The sequence below is a fragment of the Globicephala melas genome, chromosome 3 (assembly GCF_963455315.2).
Source record: "Globicephala melas chromosome 3, mGloMel1.2, whole genome shotgun sequence".
Lineage (NCBI taxonomy): Eukaryota > Metazoa > Chordata > Mammalia > Artiodactyla > Delphinidae > Globicephala > Globicephala melas.
Genome location: NC_083316.1, coordinates 59244774 through 59271189, shown reverse-complemented (window position 1 = coordinate 59271189; position 26416 = coordinate 59244774). Strand labels below are relative to the sequence as shown.

Here is a 26416-nt window from a genome sequence, read left to right as displayed (position 1 = left end):
ATGAGAGCAGAGTGTGTCTATTTTATTCACCACTCTATTCCTAGCACCAATAAAATGCTTTGCATCTGATGACTGTTAGATAAATATTTGTTGAAAGAATAATTACGCAGGGTTCAAGCTGGCAATTTAATTTTCGTGGGTTTGTGGAGGGTTTTAGTCTCCCTCTCTCTCTTTGGCTCCACCTCTAGGAACCTTCGAAAAATAATCTGTTCTAAATTCATAACATGGAGACAGGTTTGTTCTCTTTCTCGATGTAGCTTCACAGAAGAATGGTGATGCCTTAGCCAACAGTTTTCTATGAAAATTTGCCCCCCAAAGGGACAGAGAAGAGAAACATGGAGCCAAGTACAGGAGGGCACAGGGATAGCGAATCAGAAACAATTACAGTGTAAGGGGTCACCACATGGTAATTCAATTGAAAAACAGATTTTGGGACCAGGTATGAATTTGTATCTATCAATAGGAATTTGTCCTTTATTATAAGCATGGGAAAGGTGGGGGGCAGAGAACAAACATAGCTTATGCTGAAGAAACTGCTGGTGCTCTTCTTATTTCATTGCTTGTATAAATAGAAGTCTGGCTCCGTGAACAGGTAAGTAGGTGAGACCCAGGTTATGCCATTTCTATCTACAGAAAAAGAAACGGATACCTCATCCTCCAGGTAACACAGGGAGCCTGAAAACTCACCGGGATCTCATTACTTGCTCTCCAGATTGGGGCACTCCCTTTGCCACCTGGATCCTAACGTACCTCTAGCTGTTATGCCAATATAAGCTGAAAGACTAGTTTTTTGATGTTTATGCGATAGGTATTTTAGATATAGTAAGTCATTTAATCCCCCTACAAGCCTATATGTGGATAGCATTATCCAAGGTGACAGTGAGTACGTGATACAGCCAGGATATACTTATGATGATTCTAAGGTCAATACTCACTTCGCCCGAAGGGCTTGCCTTGCAATCTGACACGTTTGAAGTCACTAGTAAAACCTAGTCCGGCAGTTTCTTAAAGCCTGGTTCTCAGACCCCTGCGTCAGAATCACTGTTGGTCTTTGTTAAAAATTCAGATTCCCCGGCCCTGCCTAAGACTGAAGGAATCAGCAGGTGATTCTGCTGCAGGGCACCTGTGGAAGCAGATGATTCACATGCATGAGGACCACACGCATAGGCTATGGGCATTATCGCACAGACAGCTGCATAACATCCTAGGGGACTTCAGCCCTGCTCGGCAGTCTCTAACCAAACCCGCTCTCAGAGCCGCCTGGTCTCCCGCAGGCGCAGAACGGAACTGAGCACGGGCTCCTGTACGCTGGACGGGGCTCCCTAAGACTCCTCCCCCTCTGAACAAGCCGATGCAAGGGGCGGGGCTCTCCCTAAGAAACTTAATTCCGGCTTCTCCCTCCTGCCCCGCCCCCGGATCTCAGACCAATCAGACGGCAGGTTGCTGAAGCTCGGGGCCAATGCTCGGGGCCGTCCTTATTTACTCCGTGCGGTTTGAAACTGTCGGGTTGCTGCTGAGGAAGTCGTTGGACTCGTTGTTGTCTCAGCGGCGACGCGGAGACAAGACGCGGAGGAAGGAGTCCGTGTTTGCGGAGAGCCGAGGTGGTGGGTAGCGGCGCCGCGGGCGAGCCCCGCGCCCCTGGCGGAGGCACTGGGGTGGGGTTTAAAGTGTCTCGGCCTGGGTTGGCGCCCCCGGGGATCGGACAGGACAGGGCTGGGGGCATCTTCCCGAAACGCGGGCCCTTCAACTGTTCTGCGGGGCGGCAAGGGTCGAGAGGTTTTTTTCCCTTCGAGCCGTCCCGGAAGAGAGGGCAGGAGTGAGGGGTGCCTGAAGTATAGCGGTATTGTCGCTATAGGTTCGGGTCATTTAAAACGTTAGGGGGTAAAATGACCATGGCTAACCCTTTGTTTTTTGGGGGTTTTTTAAACATCTTTATTGGAGTATAATTGCTTTACAATGGTGTATTAGTTTCTGCTTTATAACAAAGTGAATCAGTTATACATATACATATGTTCCCATATCTCTTCCCTCTTGTGTTTCCCTCCAACCCTCCCTATCCCATCCCTCTAGGTGGTCACAAAGCACTGGACTTATCTCCCTGTGCTATGCGGCTGCTTCCCCCTAGCTATCTATTTTACGTTTGGTAGCGTATATATATGTCCATGCCACTCTCTCACTTTGTCACAGCTTACCCTTCCCCCTCCCCATATCCTCAAGTCCATTCTCTAGTAGGTCTGTGTCTTTATTCCCATCTTACCCCTAGGTTCTTCATGACCTTTTTTTTTCTTCTTAGATTCCATATATATATGTGTTAGCATACGGTATTTGTTTTTCTCTTTCTGACTTACTTCACTCTGTATGACAAACCCTAGGTCCATCCACCTCACTACAAATGTCTCAATTTGGTTTCTTTTTATGGCTAATACTCTGTTTTAAAGTAAGAATTCGATTAACACAGGGGTAAGAGAAAGTGATTGAAGAGAACTTGTAGCCCTTTGCTTGCTCGCAGCTGCTTCTCCCTCTGTAGTCCCTGACGTGGGGAGGGGCTGGCGCACCCCCTCTCCCTGCCTGCAGCTAAGACAGCTCAAGGGCGCAGGGACGTCACCCTGCTGCCCGCTGGCACGTTAATTCACTCTGCCTCTTGGAGGTTAATTTGAATTCCCGGACCCCGCTTCCCCTATCAGCCAGGCAATTACCAAGATGTAATTTGATTTCTCTGGCAATAGACAAGGGCTCGGAACTTTTTATCTCGTGGTTTCTGATATCTTGGGTTAGAGAATACTGAAAATTCAGTTATCTGATGTACATCTGCTTCCCATCAAAGCAAGTTTCATTTTTCTCCTTTGTCTCTGAACTAGAAACAGTAAGGAAAATGCTACTGTTGGTAGAATTTTAGATAAACTGTCATGCCTTGTTGGCATCAAAACAGGGCAGATGGAAGATTTATAGCATATTTTCCAAAAGTACAGTAGTTGTTTTGTGTCTTCAGTGTGTATATTCAGAAATCCTTTTTGAGATCTGACCATACTTCTCAGCTTATTTGTTTTTTTAAATAATCAGCACCCCCAACCCCTGCCCCCCTTATTACCAGTCTGCAAACACATCCTAAAGGAAGAAGGGAATTGAAATAGAAGGGACAAAGTTACCACAGTGGTGGATTTGAAGTCCGTGAAGCAGCCATTCCTTGCTGCAGATGTATGTGCTTATTTTATCCTCCCTAATTGGCTTAACTAAAGTCAGTCATGCTGAGATTTCATTTACTGATCATGTCTCTACACAGTAATGCTCATTGAATAAAGCTGAAATTTCCTTTCCACAGTCTAACCCCAACCTATGTTTCCATTCTAATATTGCACTTCTCCCTTGTATCTGCCCTTTCTATTTCATTTTCTTCATCTCTTAATTTTCAGCCCACTGTGATTGAGACTTGTTCCACTGTCCACTGAAATTGTTCAGGCTAAATGCCCCAGCAACTTCCTGATTGCCAAATTCAAGGGACTCTGTCAGATTCTCATCTTCCTTTGGCATCTGTTTCTGACCACTCCCTCCTGGAAGCTTTTGTGATGTTCTCCTTGTTCTACTCTTCTGACTTCCTTTTCCATCTTTGCTGGCTCTTCTTCACTTCCCCTTTAAATATTAGCGGTTCTGATTTTAACCCTCCTCTTGCTACAGTAGTGGCCCTTAACTTCACTAAGGTTATAGTACCCTCCGGACACATATTGGAAGCTGAGAATCCTCTTCCTAGAAAAATACACATGTGCTAAAAATATTGCATACAGTTTGGGTGTAAGGACCTCAGAATAAGCACTCTCTCTCACACTCCTTTTCATAAGTGATCTTATCCTCTCTCTTTTTTCAGCAGTTCCCATTATGCTGACGATTCCTCAAAATGAATCTCGAAACCTATACATCCAGTGCAGGACTCCCACCTTGCTTAACTCCAGAAAGTACCATTCACATTGTAGCCATTGTGAATGGCAGTCCTTGGAGTTGTGCATTGCATAAGTGGTGTGCCCAGATACTGCATACCGGCAGCCTCACTTCCTTGCCTCGGAGGCACCTCATACCCAGCAAGTCTGATAGTGAGTCCGTTACCCTTCCTCCCAACCTGCTTGTCTTCCTGTATTCCTTGCCTTGGGGAGTAGCACTACCATCCATCTAGTTGCAAGCCAGAAATCTGGAAGAGATCAACATTTCCTCCCATTAACCCCTTAACCAATTGTTGATCGTGATCTCGAATTTCCACTGCCATAACACAACTGTCTGACAGGCATAACTCCGTCCACTTCCCATTGCTGCCTCCTCCATTCAGGTCCCCATTTGCCAGAGGGAACATTTATCTCTTGGACTACTGAAGTTGGCTCTCCGTTGCTCTTTCTTCAGTATCCCACCTGTCAAATCCATCCTGAAAGCTGCCAGAGTGATCTTTCTAAAAGACAGGCCTGATCATGTTATCACTTGTTTAAGACTTTAATAACTTCTCTTAGAAGAAAGACGAAACTTTTTAACATGGCATAATTATGATCTTCCATGATCTGGCTGCTCCTTACCTTGCCTGTTTCATCCTTAGCCAAACCTTGCTTTGTACCCTTTGCTTTAGCCTCACAAACTACTTGCAGTTCTTGGAGTGTGTGGCCATGCCTCATTGACTTTGCTTATGCTGCGCTGTTGCCTTGCATATCCTTTTATCTTTTATCTGTCTTTCAGGTCTCAACACCCAGATCGTTTATTCCCACTCCTTCACACCCTCATCATCCTACCCTGTGAAAAAGGCTACTCTGACCTCCCTACTTTGTGCCTCTGTTGTTTTAGGATCTAACAGCACTTTTTTCATCAGTCATTTCTAATATATACATGTCTGGCCCTCCTTACAGATTGCAGAGTCCTTGAGGACAAGGACTTCTTCATCTTACCTTTCTCACCAATGTCTTACATATAACTGGTGTTCGGATCATTTGAATAGTCATAATATGCCTTTTAAGGAACTTATGTACTTGTTACTACCAGTACTGTTATTATTATTTATTTTTTTGGTTAAGACCTTAAACAATTTTTCTTTGCATGGTATTAGAATCTGTTGTTCCATATAGGCTTGCTTTTCTTAAAATAGTATTCCCAAAAGGTCAGTTCGCCAAGCAGAGAATTTACACAGGTTGTTCCTTCTCTCTTGGTTCAGTATCTTGTGGGAAAGGATGCAGCACCTAGGTCCTCACACACTGTTGAACAGTGATCACACGTTCTGATTCTCAGCAGCCCCTACCATGGCTTTTTCTGGGGAGCCTCCATGTTTTCTTTAACCTTTCATTTATTTGTCTCATCTCCTTGACTACATTATAAACTGGGAAGTGAGTCTTTGTCTTTCTTGCCCAGTGATTTCGTCTGTGGGTGTTCAGTATGTTGAATGATTTTAACATATCGAATGGTTATTGTTTACAGGGTAGGATGTTATTACACACACATATATGTATATAGAAAACACTTTACTTTAGTTTAAATATTGCAAAAACCAAACTGAAGTTAGCTTCTCCTGTTTTATAGTATTTGTACAGAATGTCATCAGATGAGGAGAAATGCTCCCCTCCAGTTTTGCACAATGAATCCGACCGAGGCAGTTCTGTCTCTTCAGATCTTCAGGTAGGAAGACATGTCTAAATTTGTCATGACTTATTTATTTCAAACAAGAGAAAATATGAGGGAAAACTAGGAATACATTTTTCATTCATTCATGCCATTTACAATAATAATGTGTATCAAATTATAATAATATCAAACTTTGGGAATTATTTTACAAACCTTGGGAAATACCTTACATTGTTTTAATTAACCTTTCAGAAAATAATCATGAACGCTTCCAGCATTCTCTGTACAAAGGCTTCAAACAACACAGTGAGAGGAGAAGCTGGAAATCTGAAGAAACATTTTTTCTTGAAATTTTCTCTTTGTAGCTCTCTCATGTGAATGCTGCTTTCACTTTAATGCAAATTAATCCAATATCAAGCCATCCAGAGTTCTGGGGCCCTAGATTCCCCAGTGTTCCACTGTTGGTTCTGGCCCCTGTTGCCATACCATTCAGCACCTGCTGGTGCCCAGGACCTGGACAGTGACAGGTACATTGACTACAGAAGGCGTGGCTTTTATATGAAATGTTTTCAATTTCTTTTAATTCTAAGTGTTTTATCATCAAAAATATGGACGCAGATTTCTACAGTAGATTTTAAATGAGAGAATACGGACACGGTATATCTTGGGTTTTATGGTTATAATACTTAAGAGGGGAAAAGCTGGATGGGATGTTTATGCCTAAGTAGAGTAAGTTGTTACTGGCACTGCATAAGATGACAGAAGCTTTAGGGAAATATTTTATGAAACAGATGTGTTCCTATAATTGAAATAACAGGTTTAGGAATTGGGAAGCTATTGGAAAAGTATCTGTGAATATTTACTAGGGTAAAAGTGGTCTGGAATTGTGACTTAGATGTCTCATCCTTGCCTTCCCTTTGGATGTTACCTCTCCCATATAGTGCTATCTCTTTAGGCAACAGTGTTGTCCTGCACCCTTCATCTCTGCCATATCCAAACTTCCTTCAGGAGAGAACTGATTAACTTATTTCTACCTGTGATATTGTGTTATAATAAATAGTTGGTCTTCATCCCATTTCTGCCACAGAGCTCCTAAACCTGTTGGAATTTCCTAACTAGTGAGAATGATGGTATCTTTTGTTATGTTGATGATGTGACTTTTGGACCTCGCCTAAGGATGGGGACTGGTTGCCAGGAGAGACAACCATGTTATCAGAGGGTTGAAACGTTCAGTCTCACCCCCCGACCTCAGGGAGAGGGTCTTGGAAGTTGAATCAATCGCCAGTGGTCATTGATTTATTCAGTTATGCCTATTTAATGAAGCCTGCATCAAAACCCAAAAGGACTGGGTTTGGGGACCTTCCAGTTGGTGAACACGTGTAAGTGCTGGGTGACTGGCCTGCCAGGAGAGGGTACGGAAGCTCCATGCCCCTTCCCCATACCTTGCCCTGTATATTTCTTCCATCTGGCTATTTCTGGGTTATATCCTTTTACTGGTAATCTAGTAAGTAAAATGTTTCTCCGAGTTCTGTGAGCCCTCTAGCAAATTACTCAAACCCAAGGAGTGGGTCTTTGGAACCTCCAGTCCATAGCTGGTTGGTCAGAAGCACAGGTGATAACCTGGACTTGCGACTGGCATCTGAAGTTGTGGGGTGGGGGAGGGAAGTTTTGTGGGACTGATCCCTTCACCTTTGGAATCTGATGCTATCTCTGGTGGAAAGTGTCAGAATTGAGTTGAATTATAGGACACCCAAGTGGTGTCTAAGAATTGCTTAGTGGTGGGGGGGGGGAAACTCACAGGACCTTTAATACTAAAATGTAAACACCTTATAAGATCTTCAGACTTTTTTATCACACAAGCAGCACCCAAAGACTCAAACTTAGAATAAGTGCTAATGATAAGCATGTGACAAGGTGTGAAGTCACTGGATACCACACAGCTCATCACTCTCGTGTCATAAGGAGGGACTGGCCCCATCAGATGTGCTTGAGTTTGAGTGGCTGGTAGTTGGTGTGGACCACCTATGTCATAATTGTGTGCTCACCGGTACAGCTTACTTGAGCAGATGTGTACAGGTGTGAAGTTAAAATAACAACAAAACATAAACTTGTACAGAGCTACAACCTTTCCAATCTATGACACATTCACAAGAATTTGACATCAATGGCAGAAGGAGCTTTATTCCAACTAACAAACAAATTTAATAATATACAGCTTCTGGCCTGTTAAAATTTAGTATATATGTCACCTTTGATAGTGTATGCTCTTTTATTAATTTTTTAAAGAGTTAAATAGCTTAAAAATGAAATATGAAGAAAATGTTGTGGATTCCCTGAAGTACCTTCTTAGAAACTAGTTTGAAACGTATTGATATTGACTACTTACATAGTCTACAAGGTAGCTCTGACTTCAGAACTCTGACTGCAATTACATCTATTCTTTCGGGAAACACAAGACACTATGACATATTCATGGCCAGAAACTTGAGTGTGTTTAGACAGTTAAATATTCTTACTCATAGAAAACAGGGAAAAAGTAAGGGTTGCTAATTTTCAAACACCTATAGCATATCATAACGGTCTTATTAAGGTAAGGTTCTTTCTTTGCTTTAGACAGAATCTCTGTTAACTCAATTCAGCAGATATTTACTGTGACACTTCAAGGAGGTAATTTTTAGCATCATTTTTCTTCATCCTGAAGGTGAATCAAATAATAAGACAGTTATGACCAATGAAATGATGATAGTGGAGTTTTCTGTATCTGAACTAAACTTTTTATGGAGAAAAATTAATATTAATTCTTTAGAATAATGACATTTCATATTCTTGAAAACCTTCCCCCCATTTTTACTGCAAAGACGTTCTCTGGGTCCATGGCATAATATCCTTAGAAATTACTCCTGAATAGGAATATTTGTTGCCTCAGTGACCAACCCCTTTTGAATGGAGACTAAGTTCCAGTATATTTTTTACTTCACTGATAGAATTTTTTGGTTTGGCTAAACAAATATCTAACTATCTATATTAGGAAATTCCACTTTTTTTTTTAACTTGAGGAATATTCCTGTAAGGTCTACACTTTATGGCGTGCTTTTTTTTATCCTCCTTTGGCATGTGCCATGGTGTGCCAGCAGGTAGAATGCAGGTTGGCATTGTGTTCTCTTTTTATCTTCAGTATTCTTTCTCTCCCAGTATCTCTCATACTCTTTCCATGCTTACATATGAAAAGAGACTCAGGGTTGTTGTAGAATTGGGTGGGAGCAGGGATTGATCAGAGCCAAAACCACTTTTCATCCCTAGACCTTCCTGTTGTGGAGTCTTTGGGAGCAGCATCTTAGAACTAAATTTCAGAAAAGCAGAGAAATTGCCGTGTCTTTTCCCACCTGCGAGCAGCTGCCAATTGAAAGAGGGCTCTTCTGTGTTGTAGATGTTGATCGGCTTCAGGAAACTGCTCTAGGTAATCTGTGTCACCATTTTAAATTGACATGCTGAAGGAATATGGGTACTAAGGCATTAGCACTAGAAGAAATTTGGGTAGGTATATTTGTTGGATTTTTTGCTTGTTTTTAAGAAATTTTACTTACTACAAGAGAGTGAGTAAATGATGAATGAAAAACATAAATCAAAAGTACACATTCCTTACTATCGTTTGGGCATACTGTTTCGGGAACTGAAGTAGAAAACATCTTTGTGCCTTTACCATTCTTTTGCCTGAGTGTCCCTTGTGACAGGGATATAATACATTATTTATTGTTGGCTTCTCATAGGAAGAGTATGAAGAACTGCTTCGTTATGCTATAGTGACTCCAAATATTGAATCAAGTGCTTCACAGCCGTCTCATTCTAAGGGAGAAGTGGTGCCAGATATTAGAATTCCTACTATAATTGATGATATTCTTCAAAATCCAGGTTATGTACATTTTTCGAGATGTCGCTTCATTTAAGATGTTACTGAGTTTTTTAATGCTGTTGACTTTTGATTGTGAAAATACTTCTCCAGTGATTCTTCTCAATCAACAGTGTATAATTTGGGGGAAATTTTACATTTTAATACGTTTTTCTTGGCTCTTCTATAACAGTTAGATTTTTATTTGAACTTCATTTAGCTATTTTATGAAAAGTCATAAAATTAGAGCAACGGAGTATGTTGCATCTCTGTACTTGTTACAATGGTTTTATGCCAGGAGACACTGGAAACGAAATGCCCAAGCCCCCAAATTAGAGATGGTCTATAGGTAGCCCTCAGAACCTCTTAAGTTCACGAACCATGTGCTAGGACTTTGTCAGCAGTATTTATACGGGCCTGGAGGACTGTTTGGATTGTTATCGCAAAGGTGAACCCATTTTTGAACTGTGTCACTGATAGAATTGAGAACTAACACAAACCAGGATGTGTGTTGATAGATGAGTGAGTGAAAGGTAGAGAAAGGAAGATAAAGCTCCTTTTACCAATCTGTTCCGTATTTGATACAAGATTCCAAACAGCTCACTCAAAACAAGTGTTCTTTCAAGGGGCACAGATAGCCCTCCTAAAACAGCCCTGATAATGGGCAGTTATCAACAATAAGCATAACTCCAAGGATCCCTTGTTGAAGCACATGACACAGCCTAGTCAGAGCCAGCAGGCTCTTGGGTTCCTGGTAAGTCACAGCCCTAGTGTCTGTTGTTCCTCTCCCTCTGTAGACATGGAGTTTTCATTGCTCCTCAGCCTACGACACTGGATCAACAAATAGGACCAGAACCTCAAAACATACATATTTCTTCTACATATTTCTTCTAACACTGAAACGTACTAACACTGAACACTTTCTGCCCAAATTCTGTTGATCTTCAAGAGATATGACCCTTGGATTTATTCATTCTCCATCAGTGATCTTGACCATGTTTTGATTATATGCACTTCCTACTGAGCAAACCCAAAGTGCTGAATACTGTCTTAAAGCAATCACTTCGGACCCAAGAACCCTGGTCTTTTCTAGCATGTAAGATAGTATTCATTTGTTTATGCTCTGCCCTTTTCAAAAAGGACTTGAGATCTAAGCATACAACATGCAGTGAGTTTAGATATCCTAATTCACACACAGACTTGGTTAGAATGGACTATGTAAATTTATCCCATTCTCTTTACTCTTGGTATTGCCGTTGCTTGTGTTGAAGTTGGCAAAGTCTCTGTAAGCCTCTGACACAGCCATCCTTGTGAGGTTTTTTTCCCCAGTTTCCTTTTCGCCATGTATTAACTAAAGGTTTCTGAGGTGCAAGTAAAGAAGTCCCTATTTGGGGGGAACCAGTGTCACTTTAGTTTGAATGCAGCTAGTGAAAAGCAGCGGGCCCCGGAAATATCCAGTGTTGTAGGAGAAGACAGCTTTTCTAAGTTCTAATGTCATTCATCCACTTACTCTTTTAGTGTGAATTGAATGCCATTAGTAGACTGAATTCTTTTTCATCCATATTTTTTGGGTGAATTGAGCTTATTAATGATACAATAAGACTTTTCGAGTCATACTTTTTTTTCTTCCTATTCTTTGTCTTAATGTTCCTGTATCCCAGCATACTGTATTTTCCTTGTTCTAAAATCTGACTTGTGTACAGCTACCTTCTTAAATTAGGTGTGTGTGATTAGGCATTCTACATAAGACTGGTTAGGTTTAATTAAAAGAAAAATCTCTTTCTTTTCAGCAGGAAATAGCCCTGCAGTAAGAGAAACAAGGATGGAAGTTGGAAAAAGATATGATTTAAATATTTCAAGTCATTCAAAGACAGACGGTAGGACTTTTCCTTAGCTTATTTTTGTTAATATACAACATTTTGTGCTTGGTGAATATTATCCATGTAGTAAGGGGAATAATTGCAGCATATTACTTATTGGCAGGATTTTTAAATGCTATTATTACTAATTTATTAAGTAATACTATTTAAAATAATTTTGGGGGCTTCCCTGGTGATGCAGTGGTTGAGAATCTGCCTGCCAATTCAGGGGACACGGGTTCGAGCCCTGGTCCAGGAAGATCCCACATGCCGCAGAGCAAACTAAGCCTGTGCGCCACAACTACTGAGCCCACATGCTGCAACTACTGAAGCCCACGTGCCTAGAGCCCGTGCTCCACAACAAAGAAGCCACTGCAGTGAGAAGCCCGCGCGCCGCAACTAGAGAAAGCCTGTGTGCAGCAATAAAGACCCAACACAGCCAAAAATAAATAAATAAATAAATTTATAAAAATAAATAAATAAAATAAAATAAAATAATTTTGGGGACTTCCCTGGCAGTCCAGTGGTTAAGAGTTCACCTTCCAGTGCAGGGGGTGCAGGTCCAATCCCGGGTTGGGGAGCTAAGATCCCACATACCTCGCAGCCAAAAAAAACAAAACAGAAGCAATATTGTAACAAATTCAATAAAGGCTTTAAAAATGGTCCACATCAAAAAAACTTTAAAAAAAATAAAATTAAATTATTTTGTAAGATGCCAGATACTACAATTAAGACAGGTTAATGCATTATAATGTGTGGCATTTTTTCTTAAAGCTGCTAGATTAGAGAGCAGATTTTTTTTTTAAATATTTATTTACTTATTTTGGCTGTGCCGGGTCTTAGTTGCAGCACATGGGATCTTCGTTGCAGCATGTGGGATCTTTTAGTTGTGGCATGCATGAGGGATCTAGTTCCCCAACCAGGGATCGAACCCGGGCCCCCTGTGTTGGGAGTGTGGAGTCTTACCCACTGGACCACCAGGGAAGTCCCAAAGGGCAGATATTTTTAAAGATTTAATGGGATATCATTTTGGCCAATTTAATTTTTTTCATAAACCAGAACATCATTTCCCAACTTTCAGGCATCCATGTACAAACTTAATGACTTTTGTCCCATCTTTATACCACCTGTCCTATCATTTAGTGTTTTTCTTTAGCTATATTCATTTTTAGCTTAAATTCATTTTAAAAGGAAAATTTATATCTGTCATTATTGATTATCGCATAAAAATAATATATACTTGTTACAATTATAAAGCAATGGTTAAAATAAATGCAACTAAAACAAAGTTGTTAAATTTTGACCGAATACTAGTAGTGATGATATGTTCAGCCTGAAGTCTGTTTTTTCTTTGTTGAAGGGTGAGATTAGCAAGTGTTAAAGAGGTTGTAAAAGCATACTAACACCAGACTGAAACTTCTTCTTTGACGTAAAATAATAAAAATAGACTTTTCTTACTATGTGATTCAGTGTTATTTTATTTTATTTTATTTTTTCGGTACGCGGGCCTCTCACTGTTGTGGCCTCTCCCGTTGCGGAGCACAGGCTCCGGACGCGCAGGCTCAGTGGCCATGGCTCACGGGCCCAGCCGCTCCGCCGCATGTGGGATCTTCCCGGACCGGGGCATGAACCCGTGTCCCTTGCATCGGCAGGCGGACTCTCAACCACTGCGCCACCAGGGAAGCCCGATTCAGTGTTATTTAATGTAAGGACCATTTAAGCCACCATATAAGAAATGCCTCTATCCTTTAGTTTTCTCACTTATAAATGGAAGACTTGGAGCCTCCCACATTCTTAAGTTAATGCTATTTTTTAAAAGGTGAGTATATATTTAAAAACAACAACAAAAAAGCAGAGCCATGCTTTTTCCCTGAGTGCAGATCTAATTGTAGTAAAAGAGAATATTCATGTACTTTGTCATTCTGCCTTTTTCTTTGGGTTCCTTAACCATCTTCAGAACAACTAGGTAGTGTTTCATTGTATGACTAGCCTGAACCATTTTTTGATACATTTTTTTTACACAAAATATATGTATTAGGGAATGATTTTCCCTTTTGCAAAGTATTCTGGAAAGATTTACTTTTAAGTAACAAGTTCTATAGTAGATTATTCTTTCTTTGATACATTCAGTAAGGAAAAGAGGAAAGCCCTTCAGTCTTGATTATTAGGACCCTTATAGTAAAAGTGTGAGATACATGAGAAGTTATGATGAATAGTCTGTAATTCCAATATTCATGTGTGATAAAATAGTAACTTTTCTATTTTGTGCTTTTTAAAGATAGATACTAATTCTCTTTCTAGCTCTGGCTCTCACACCAACCCCCCATGTACATGGGAAGGAGGTGGGAGTGATGTACATATGTACATACATATATATAGTTACATATATTTCTCATCTATATGTTGAAGGCTCACAGGGTGCCTTACAACTGAGTGTTTGATAAACTAAACTAGTCTCTTATAGTGTTGAATTTTAGTCGTGTTAAAACCCACCCCATTGTTTTACATAAAGTAATAATGACTTATATACAGCCACTCTGACCTTGGTCAGTTACTTAACCCTTTCTAAACCTCAGTTTCCTCATCAGTAAAATGGAGATAATAATACCTTTTTCTTAGAGTAGTGTGTATTATGAGCTCATCCTTATGACGTTTTTATTACAGGAACATGAAAAGCACTTAGTAAATGTTGATATGATGATGTGAATGATAATAGTTTCAGCTCAGGCTATACCTAGGTATATGAAACATCCTTATTTGGGATAGAGGTCATTTGTGGGTGGGGGAGGGAAGTGTAGGAGACTTCTTGTGCTGGTCAGTCCTAAATCAGTGACAATACTGAAATTTAAAATAGCCAGATTCAGTACACTGAAAGTCCATTCTCTGCATTTTCCTCAGCCTCCATAGATAACTGACATCTTGTAGGCTTCCAGTATAACTCCTTACCAATTTGGGTTATTTTCAATTTAGCTAACCACTCCAACTTTTCTTTTCTTCTAGGGTCATCACCAGTGTCGTCCCCAAGGAAGTCACCTCACCTGGTTTTGGACTTCTTCAGTTCGAATCTTTTAGTTGACTCTTCCTCACCAAGGTCTAATTCTAGTCCTGTAGATGCCCATGAAGTAGTTGGGACCGATTTTCTTATTTCTGATGAAAACCTTCAAAAGATGGAAAATGTGCTTGATCATTGGAGTTCAGGTCTTAAGGTATTACAGTGTTCACTTACAATTGTTTAATATGTAGTATAGCAGTTTTGCTCTTGATTGCACCGTTTATTCTTCTTTTCTTTGAATTAAAAGTTAAAACAAAAAAACTTTAGTTGCCTTAGATCAGTCCAGTATCTTAAATCTATGCCTCTCAATTGTTAACATCCATATGAATCATCTGAGGATTCTGTTAAACTGCAGCTTCTTATTCAGTCGGTCTTGGCCATGGTCCAAGATGGTGCATTTCTTTCTTTTTTTTTTTTTTGAAATGCACATAGTTAGACCTGTACCACTTTTTAAAAAAATTTTTTATTTAGTTTTATTTATTTATTTTTGGCTGCATTGGGTCTTCGTTGCTGCACATAGGCTTTCTCTAGTTGCAGTGAGCGGGGGCTACTCTTCATTGCTGTGTGCGCGCTTCTCATTGTGGTGGCTTCTCTTGTTGTGGAGCACAAGCTCTAGGCTCCCGGGCTTCAGTAGTTGTGGCACGTGGGCTCAGTAGTTGTGGCTTGCAGTCTCTAGAGCACAGGCTCAGTAGTTGTGGAGCATGGACCTAGTTGCTCCGTGGCATGTGGGATCTTCCCGGACCAGGGCTCGAACCTATGTCCCCTGCACTGGCAGGCAGATTCTTAACCACTGTGCCACCAGGGACGTCCCTAAGATGGTGCATTTCTAACAAGCTCCCAGGTGATGGTTCAGAAGCCATACTTTGAATAGCAAGGTTTTAAATAGTTGCTGGAACAGCTCTCCATGTGCTACTGAACTTCTCAAGATGTTTTGAAAGGCTCAGCCTGTGTGACTGAGAGAGACACCTATTGAGCCTTTCCCACATCGTACCTATGACTAATGGAAATGTCTCCTTTTATATGAAGCATAAGACCCAATTTTAGCAACATGTATTCATTTTATAGCCACTCTTATAGCAACCACAGTATGTAACTGATAAATCAATAAAAATTGATTTTTATTTTGGTGATGTTAATGGCCTCTAAATAAAACAAAGTAATCCAGAAATGGCAGTTTTTCTGCTATTTAAAATATAATGGAGAAAATGACAGTTTTTCTGAAACAGTTTGAGAAAACTAAGCTGAGTATTCACATATGTGGAGAAATTATGGTCATGAGAGTTTTGTGGCATCTATATTTTCTCCATTATTTGGAACCTTAAATTCTAGAAGTAATCTTTTAGTATAATTTCTATCATTTTTCTCCAGGGAACAGGTTTCATACTTCTAATCGTGGCGTTAAGTCCATTGGAGTAATGTACCACCAACCATTTAAAAATGGTCCTGTGTTCAGTTAACCATACTGTTACCCAGTTTTTTAATACTGTTATCCAGTTTTTTGATAACATGATTATTTGGTCTTTTTATTTATGCCAGTCAGTAGGGTGAAAAGGGATCAGTCTTAGCAATTTGTTGTAAGGTGGCTGTTGTGATGAATGATTTGGAGGAAGAAAACATCAACTCCAATGGTTTCCACTGTTCATCTCTATCTAAATAATATCCCAGTCCTGTGGCTCAGCCTAGGCCATAGTCCTGCATTTCCTTTTTGTCTGATCCACCTTAATATGGATATTTAAGTCCTTGAGTAAACAAAGGAACTGTTTATTAATGAATGAGACCTAAAAAATATTTTAATGACACTCAGGTTTCATACAAAGTAACTTAAAATAGGGAAAAAAATCATGTCCTTAGTATGGTGAATGTGAACTAAGAAGAGCTGTGACTGTTGAACTTGCAGATGTTTTCATTAGTGGATTTTTTTTTAATAGCTCTTATGTTGATTGTTCTGATTTTTAAAAATTTTTTCTTAATTTCAGTGTCATTTTATGAAGTGGTATTAAGGAACAGACTACTTAATTGTCAGTATATTTATTTTTCAGACAAACATCATATCTGAACTAAGTAAATGGAGACTTAATTTTATTGACTGGCACCGAATGGAAATGAAAAAAGAGAGAGAAAAGCATGCAGCAGATATAAAACAACTGTGCAGCCAGATCAACAGCTTGAAGGAGCTGCAAAAAACCTATGAAGTCTCCATTGGGAGAAAAGATGAGGTCTTCTTTTTCATACTGCTTTTTAACTGAGATTCAGTAAATGTCTTGCTGGGTAATAAATGCCAGGAACTGATTGTTTAGATCATTACAAGATACAAAGGGAAGATCATTTCAGAAACTGGTAGAAAAATAGATGCATAGAAACAAGATTTATTCTTCACATTAAATGTGCCAGGATCACGTCATTTTATCTTTGCCATCACGTTTTGTGTGCTCTAAGAGTGCATATTAAGTGTGGGAACACTAGTCTTTTCTTCCCAATCTTTTCTTCCTAACTGCCCTTAACAGAATGTCAGGGAACCAGCATTACCCACATTTTCAACCATCCTTTCGGAGGGGCATAAGTATCCCACATTCTATCTGTGATATGTCTTTATTCATTAAAGAAGTCCTTCATTTTGTTGATAAGCACAAGAGCACTGTTTATTGCACTTTCTGTCAGCCTCTTAAGAACTTGAGAGTAGGGTTCAAATCTGGGCTAATTTTGTGCTTCCCAACAGCACCTTGAACAAAGCAGATGGGCAGCAAATCTGTAGCTCCCCCAGGAGGATGGTGACCTTCAGAGAAGAGGGACTCACAGCAGACACCTCAGCTACTTGTCTGCAGATGCAGCACTCACTGTTTTAATGAACTAGATAAGATTATTGGTTTTTTTAAATATACTTTTTTGGGGGTGTTATAGGGTGCAATGTAAAATTGATCATTTTACGTAGTTTGCTTTTTTGAAACAATAGATACTAATGTCAGTCATCTTCTCTATTACCCTCAAAATTCTCTCCTAAGGTTTTAAAATATTTTATTAAATTTAATTTTTTTATTTCAAAAGTGTCACATGCAAAAAGAGTATATATGCATGTCCAGTTTTTGAAAATAAAGTGAACAGCCATGTGCCACTACACAGTTTAATGGACTATTACTAGTATCTTAGAATTCCTGCCCTTTTCCACTTTTGAAAATTATTTAAAGAACCAGAATGTCTCTCAGTAAATATGCCTAATTTACCAAATCTCTTTTTAATGGGACCATTTTTAGATATATATTTCAGTTACTCAGTTCTTTATAAGAAAGAATATTGGGCTTCTCTGGTGGCACAGTGGTTGAGAGTCCGCCTGCCGATGCAGGGGACGCGGGTTCGTGACCCAGTCTGGGAAGATCCCACATGCCGTGGAGCGGCTGGGCCCGTGAGCCATGGCTGCTGGGCCTGCGCGTCCGGAGCCTGTGCTCCAAAACGGCAGAGGCCACAGCAGTGAGAGGCCCGTGTACCGCAAAAAAAAAAAAAAAAAAAAAAAATTATTTCAGGATTTAAAAGCCTTCATAGATTTTTTTTTTAAAGAACAGGAATAATATCACTGAAAAAGTACATCAAAGTGTAACAATTATTTGCTTTTATGAGTTTGTTGAATCCAGAAAATCATTAAACAATTATTGAGAAACTTCTAATCCAAGGTATTGAAGGTATTTAGGGGCTAGAAAGATATTTTAAACCTGGTCTCTGCCCTCAAGTCTAGTGAATAAAAACATTTTGTATACGTAGTAACACTCTCAAATGTATGGTTGTTTTTCTTGAATTAAATTCCAGTGATCATATTAATTTTCATATACTGTATATAAACCTTTTATTGATTATTACCAGGATACACATAATGAAGATTTCTTTCCTCTTTTGTTCCCCTTCATTCATTGATAAGTAGTGTATTCACATGGGAAAGTTTTTTAATGAGGTTAACTAGATGAATACAGTAGTGATCCATAAGTATTCTCTCTAGCATTTTTTGATATATAAAAAAACCCCTTTTACTAATTGCTGTTTACAGGTGATTTCTAGCTTGTCTCATGCCATAGGCAAGCAAAAGGAAAGGATAGAGTTGATGAGAACATTCTTCCGCTGGCAAATCAGCCATGTCAAATCCAGACAGGACGTAAGTGTGAAAAAGAAAAGCTGACTGACACTTATTAGACTTCTGAACTCAGAAGCATTTAGAATCATGTATTAGAACTCTTGTTCAAGTCAAAGAAAGATTTTTTTTAGTAAGTCAAAATGAATTAACAATTTAATGTTACTCTTGTTTTAAAGGAACTTGATTTTTGGTATGGCTTGGGAAAAAATACTTCTTATATTTTATAGACTTATTGATATATCATTTTCTACTTCATAGTAGGTTAGTAAGAACTGTACCTAAATTACAGATGTCCTGGTGGTGGAATCCCCTTTAACAAATTTGACTTCAGATGTAATCACATGAATTTATCACCTTTAGCATATCATATGCTTCCTATATTAGTTCTACTTCTAAAATACCTGAATATATCATCTTCATAAAGAGGCAATACTATAATTATAAAATTGCATGTTTGTTGCATAACTTGCCTTAATAAGAATTAAAGAAATCCATGTCCATAAGCTTTTTAAAAATTATCCTTAGTTTATATATAATTTAAACTTGAATATCTTTTATTTTAATTAAGTGAGCTGAATCAGCCGCATAGCACAGGGAGATCAGCTCGGTGCTTTGTGACCACCTAGAGGGGAGGGTGGGAGGGAGGGAGACGCAAGAGGGAGGAGATATGGGGATATATGTATATGTATAACTGATTCACTTTGTTATAAAGCAGAAACTAACACACCATTGTAAAGCAATTATACTCCAATAAAAATGTTAAAAAAAAAGTGAGCTGAATCAGTATATCAGTATAAATATAAGCTGAGAATAGTAAGTTATTGTATCAGAAGTAGAAAAGTATGAAAGTATATATGTATCCCACAAGAAGGCAGAATACAGAGACTCAAAGAGTGTAGGGGATGGAGATTATATATATATATATAATTTTTTTATATATGATGCCCATGTGAGTCATGGAGTAATCTTTGTGCATTTAGTTCCAAGAGATTAATATTTAAGGAAAAGGCTGTTACTGTCATGGAATAGGATTTCTCCTTTAAGAATACTTATTAGTGCTTCTTTTTTAAAATTAATCCCAATAGATTAAATCTACATTAACCATATTTAAAAGACCTATTTAAAACTGAGTCATATTTTGAAAGTTATTTATTGGGTGACATGAGAATATGTTCAACTGTTAGTTGAAATAGTTGAAGTTGCCATCAGTTTTTGAATAAAAAAATTTTTTAAGAAAATCAAAAATTGGATATGCTCCTTCAAAAGAATTTAAATTCATTGATAAAAGAAGAATAGCATATGTTCCTACTAGGATCATTTTGGTACTAAATATGATGGTAAAGTATGTAAATTAAATTAATCTGCTTATGGTGGTGGCCACCAAGCTGTAGAGAAAGCAGGGCCATCTGGAGCCACAGTCACCACCCTTTCTGCCTTCCAGCTCCTAGCCCTGTTTTCAGCTAAAAGGTCATGCGAATTCATAACCAAGATGGCAAGGGGCAAGTTAACTCATTTTCTTTCATTTGTTTTTTTGTTTTCCCCCTACCTTGATTAGTTGCATAAAGCAATGATGTAATGGATAAGAGCTTAGGCTCTGGAATGAGGCAAGGTTGGCTTTTCCCTTTCTGCCTGTGTGACCTAGGCAGGTTGCTTAACCTCTTTAAGCCTGTCCTCCCATCTGCACATGAGAAGAACACGATTACACAGTATTAAATGATAATGCATGTACCCCGCTTCCCGCAGGCTGATGTTTTTTGTTACTACTGCCAGTATATTTTACCAGTCCACTGTGTTTTTGAGGTTGTATATTACTTTCGTTTAGGTTTATGAAAGTAAACTAGCTGACCAGTACTTCCAGAGAACTTTACTGAAGAAAGTCTGGAGAGGCTGGCGGGCCATAGTACAGAAGCAGTGGAAAGAAGTGGTGGAACGAGCTTGCCAAGCAAGAGCTGAGGAAGTCTGTGTCCAGATTTCCAATGACTATGAAGCCAAAGTTGCAGTGGTAAACTTTTTTTTTCACTTTTTTAATAAAAGTAAAAAAGATGGGTAGCATCACTCACTGTTAGTTTACAGTTAGGCAGAGTAACCCATTTCTCCAATTTCATTCAGTGCAGCGTGGGTTCAAATGAGACTACTGGGAACGAACAGTACTAGTCAGACTTACAGACTTATTTGTTCTTTTAAGTAGTTATAACTTTGACCTCCAAACCTGTGTTAAATCTCTTGCATGTACATTTCTCTTGGAAATGTAAATCAGCCACAGATCCTTACATCTCTAAGAAAGCATACTTTCTTAGGCTTCTTTTGGCCTTTATTTAGCCAGAAATAAAGACCAAAAACAAAAGTGTTTATCCTGATGTTATTTTAAGTGTACTGTGTTTTTATAATGTTGGTATAAAGTGTTTGTATATAAATTGAAGTTATTTAGACTTATAACAATAATATTAACATTGTTTCCATGGGAAAACGTTTGAGACCCAAAATGAAAATAAAACCATACTAAAGAATGCGGTAGGCCTCTTGAAATCAAATATTAAGAGGAAAAAAAATTTTTTCATCATTATAACACTAAATTCTTAAAGTTTTATTATGCAAATAATTTTCTGCAATTGAAAATGACATGCAAAAACGCAGTCCCTTTTTTATTTTTTTTAATTTATTTTAATTTTTTTTTATTTTTGGCTGCATTGGGTCTTCATTGTTGCGCTGGGCTTTCTCTAGTTGCGGAGAGCGGGGGCTGCTCTTCGTTGCGGTGCGCAGACTTCTCATTGCAGTGGCTTCTCTTGTTGCAGAGTACAGGCTCTAGGCGCAAGGGCTTCAGTAGTTGTGGCGCATGGGCTTAGTTGCTCTGCAGCATGTGGGATCTTCCCGGACCAGGGCTCAAACCCGTGCCCCTTGCATCGGCAGGTGGATTCTTAACCACTGCGCCACCAGGGAAGTCCCATGCAGTCCCTTTAGATTTGGTCTGTGGGAAAGTGTTGTACCTAATGGCACTTTGCACTTTAAATTCTATAGATAACATCTAGTTAAAAAAAAAACAACAAAAAACTGTTACTGTTGCAGGCGTTTAGTTATTTTTTTCTGAAGGGGTGAGGGCTGTTTGGGGCTCTTAATATATTTTGTTTAGTATCCTACATAAAAATTTTATGGTGAGAAATAACATCATTCTGTTTAATTAGAACACATCAATCAGGATTGGGACTGGTGTAAAATTCCCTTTGTTTAAACCCTGACTTTATGGTTAGGAATGAAAATGGTTTGTTGATGGAGACAATAGAGGTTAGATGCATCTTTTAAAATAAATTGAGACACAGCAGAAGAGGTATGTGGTAAAGTGATTTTAGTATTTCACACAAAAATAACTTCACAGTATAAGTCTCTTTTTTTTTTTAAACAATAGATATTCTTCCTTGTGTCTCAATTTTTTTCTCTTCTTTTTAAAAATTTTCCTGATTTTAGTTATCTGGAGCTTTGGAAAATGCAAAAGCTGAGATCCAAAGGATGCAGCATGAAAAAGAGCACTTTGAAGATTCCATGAAGAAAGCTTTCATGAGGGGTGTATGTGCATTAAATCTTGAAGCCATGACTATATTTCAAAGCAGAGGTGATACAGGTTAGTATTTTGTTTAAGATTCTCTGCTTACTTTCAAAAAGGGTTTGAGGAGATTTCAGTGATTGGTGTGGTCTGCAGTACTGATTTTCTGCAGTACCTATGTCTTATCCAGGCACTGCTATTTTTAATATCATGGTGTTATATTCAGTTTTAAATCTGCCATGAAAATTCTCTCAGTCATGGTTACTTACAGTATCTTATATCTGATCAAGTAAACTGTTAACTCAAGTATTTAGGCTCAATGTTATAATAATGCTTTGAATGTATAACATTATTTTAAGGCTCTTTTAACTATAATGGTAATGCCTTTAAGTATAAAATTTCATTTCTGTTTTTTTCTAAGTAGCCAAATTCCTTAGACTGTTTTCATTATTAAATATTTCTTGTCTATTCATGGTTTCCCATTTTTTAAAAATTGCTTGTCTTCCAGTGCAAGAGAGTCCTCAACTAAAACTCATTTTCAACAAGTATACATATCGGCCTATCTATAGAAGTTGAGTAAAATAATTCTATGTCAAGAAAGGTCCATGTATTGGCTAGGATCTGAGTGGCTTTTGTCATCCACATGGCTTAGAACAGCTTTGCCACCAATTTACAAGGAGGCCTATTTTCCTCACTGGGTTTTAGTTTTCTTCTCTGAACAAAGAAGATAATATAAATCTTCCTTACCTGCTTCATAGAGGATTCTTGTGAGAATGCAGTGAAATATAATTGAAAGCACTTTAAAAGACAAAAAATACTTAAACATGTAAGAGGATACTCATGATATAATTACTGCAGTCTTAAGTCAGCCTCCAAAGTTTCATGTACACATTGAACATTTTTGCAGTATTTCCTCATATTAAATCCTGTTTGAAACTGTTTATTTATTGAGACAATTTCATTTTGTACCATCATTAATATGATTTCAGTCCTGTGAATAACTTGTCTGTGCTTGTTATGCCCTCATTTTAAAGCATCAGTAAACAGTTTTTATTTCAATTGTGCACGCTATAGATGGTAGTGAGTTAAGGCAAATCGTTTTCTTTCTCAGACAGTCATGGTATGTGGCCCACATGCAAGTTAGAAACTTAGAATCATAGAATCTTGAAGCGGAATGGTTTATCTTGCTAATACCCAAATGAGTACTTGATTTCTCTAGTAAATCGTATTTTAATTGAGTATTAATGCTACAAACAAACTTACCGTCCCCAATGATTGGATAGTCTGCTTTCGGTTGTAACTGTTAGCAAGTTGTATATATTAAATTGAAGAATTTAATTATCTACTTGTAACAGATACTGGGTTTCACAAGTACAGTGAGAAATTATAATCATTAGAACTTGCTACATTCAATTGCAAGAAATCTATTTCTCGTAACCTACTTAAGAAGGTTACGAATTTACTTAGGACAGAGTGTCTTACCACCTTAATAAATTTACTGTCTTAAATTTTAAATTCAAATACAGCTATGTCTCTTACAGGCATATATCCATAACAGGACTTGGAGAAAATGTATTCTGATAATTATACAACATGATTTATTTTGCTCCTATTGCTTTTAAGTCTACTGTCATCTGCAGCTAATGCCAGGTTATGGGATCCCAGCTGTTTTCAGTGGCCTTGTGCTTTGTTTCGTTTTGTTTAATTTTGGCTGTGCCGTGCGGCATGTGGGATCTTAGTTCCCCGACCAGGGATCAAACCTGCACCCCCTGCATTGGAAGCACGGAGTCTTAACCACTGGACTGCCAGGGAAGTCCCCTTGTGCTTTGTTTACCATAACAATGGGTAATAAAGATAAACAGGACTAGTAAGACACATGTTAGCAGTACACACTAGTGTTGATGGAGCTACCAAAGGCAAAAGTTCAGTGTAATGTAATGCTGGATTTGCTCTGTGATATTTGTCTTGTGGCATTTTAATAACAGCTATTAAAATAAATTTTTAAAAATTTTCACAAGAGGAACTTCCCTGGTGGCACAGTGGTTAAGAATCCACCTGCCAATGCAGGGGACACGGGTTTGAGCCCTGGTCCAGGAAGATCCCACATGCTGCAGGGCAACTAAGCCCGTGTACAACAACTACTGAGCCTGCGCTCTAGAGCCTGCAGACCACAACTACTGAGCCCGCATGCCACAATTACTGAAGCCCACGCACCTAGAGCCCATGCTCTGCAACAAGAGAAGCCACCGCAATGAGAACCCCGCGAACCGCAACGAAGAGTAGCCCCTGCTCACCACAACTAGAGAAAGCCCGTGCACAGCAACGAAGACCCAAGGCAGCCAAAAATAAATTTTAAAAATAAATTCTCACAAGAAAAAAAAAATTACTTCTGGCCCCCTTAAAGCAATTTTTTTTTTGTTTGCGGTACGCAGGCCTCTCACTGTTGTGGCCTCTCCCGTTGCGGAGCACAGGCTCCGGACGCGCAGGCTCAGCGGCCATGGTTCACGGGCCCAGCCACTCCGCGGCATGTGGGATCTTCCCAGACCGGGGCACGAACCCGTGTCCCCTGCATCGGCAGGCGGACTCTCAACCACTGTGCCACCAGGGAAGCCAAAGCAATTGTTTTTTATAATGCAGATTTTAATAATACAGTGTTTCTAATGTACTGCTCTACTTGTTAGAGCAAAATAAATATATATTTTTATCTCTTTTGATTCTCTGCTAGCCATAATCTGCAGTGCATCTCATGTTGTACAATATCCTAATCAATCTTATAGCTTCGATAAAAGTTTCTATGAGGTAGACAAAATATGTCAATACAAATGGCCTTTAAAGGGATACCTGCCAATTTTTAAAGTAGTTTTAGGAACAGTAGAAAAATGCTTTCCAACTGAAAAACATACCCAGTTAAAGCGAGAATAATTACTATACTGGTTCCACATAAGTCTGCCACCCACCTAAAAAAAGAGACAATCAGTCACTTTCTATGAAAAACATGTTAAAACTCAGTGTGTGTGTGTTTTGTTTTCAAAGCAAAAGCAGTATATGTTGAATTCATCTCTTTCATCAAATTATTTCAAAGGACCTATGCATTGTAATCCTCATTAAACTTTGTTAATGAAGTAACTATTGCTCTATTTTATGTAAAGATAGTCTAAGACAAGAACTTATACAGAAGTCCAAATTTCTGGATGGAACTTATACAGAAGTCCAAATTTCTGGAATTTCTGGAATGAGGACAACACGGAAAACCTTTTCAGCATAGGGCTACATAATGCCCTCTATTCATATATTCTGAAACATCTCAGTGACTGAAAATTGAAATCCTCACCCTGATGTTTGGTACCAGGAAGATATAGTCTTTTTTTTTTTAATTTTATTTATTTTTGGCTATGTTGGGTCTTCGTTGATGCACACGGGCTTTCTGTAGTTGCGGTGCACGGGCTTCTTATTGCGGTGACTTCTCTTGTCGCGGATCACAGGCTCTCGGTGTGTGGGCTTCAGTAATTGTGGCACACAGGCTCTGTAGTTGTGGCCCACAGGCTTAGTTGCTCCGTGGCATATGGGATCTTCCCGGACCAGGGATCGAACCCGTGTCCCCTGCATTGGCAGGTGGATTCTTAACCACTGCGCCACCAGGGAAGCCCCGAAGATATAGTCTTAAATGGAAATTTTAACCAAATTCTAATGCTGGGGGGTGGAAATCTAGAATAGGACTCTTTATCCTGGCTTCTGGAAGCTGACATTATTTATTCCTTTGATCTAAGATTAAGGTTCAGTTTTGAGAGAAGGTTTCTATATATGTGTCACTAAAATCAGTTAAGTGTGCAAATATGCTCTTAATTCATGACATATAATCTACCTGCAAGAACTCATTTCTTTTACAGTATCAAAAGTAAAGATTTTAGTGTTACTTATTGATTTATTATTGTTTGCTGAAAAAATCAAGAATTAAAAATACATTGGTTTTGTTAGGCTAAGAGCAATAGATGGTAAATGAAGAGGCTATGGTGATATCAGAAAACTATTCTAAAGATCTAAATACCAGGCCATTTATCAGGATAGTTGTATTAAATAATGCAAAGAACATAAATCTTTAGGCACAATGTGACCATATTATTACAGTGGTTGTAAGGTCCCAGCTGAGTACATAATTTATTTTTTTACATAAGAGCAAATCATTCATTAGCTTTCACATGTTGAAGGAACTGGTCTGAAGTCTTTAGTGGTTAATGCTGACATTAACCAGTTAACACTGACCAACTGCATTAACCGAACAGTGTTAACCTATCCAGTATATGACACATTTCTACATTTCTGCTGGACCACATTTTGGAGATTATGTATTTTCATTGTTGGGAAGATAAAAGTAATCTTAACTTGGAAGAGT

At 38.8% G+C, this 26416-nt stretch overlaps 1 protein-coding gene across 5 annotated transcripts in view; it reads left to right on the top strand.

Moving 5' to 3' along the window:
• Positions 1-1477: 1477 nt before the first annotated feature.
• POC5 (POC5 centriolar protein) overlaps positions 1478-26416 on the top strand; it is a 36966-nt gene continuing 12027 nt past the window's right edge. The window contains exons 1-9 of one of the 5 annotated variants that reach the window (XM_030846044.3): positions 1478-1604; positions 5539-5634; positions 9348-9489; positions 11257-11343; positions 14326-14531; positions 16417-16593; positions 18408-18512; positions 20314-20493; positions 21951-22104. In XM_030846044.3, coding sequence (XP_030701904.1) covers positions 5551-5634; positions 9348-9489; positions 11257-11343; positions 14326-14531; positions 16417-16593; positions 18408-18512; positions 20314-20493; positions 21951-22104 — 1135 coding nt within the window. In that variant the 5' untranslated portion in view covers positions 1478-1604; positions 5539-5550. Of the gene's footprint in view, positions 1605-5538; positions 5635-9347; positions 9490-11256; positions 11344-14325; positions 14532-16416; positions 16594-18407; positions 18513-20313; positions 20494-21950; positions 22105-26416 lie in introns of those variants that run through there. The other 4 variants (XM_060295901.2, XM_030846055.3, XM_060295902.2 and 1 more) reach the window with 4 other exon arrangements.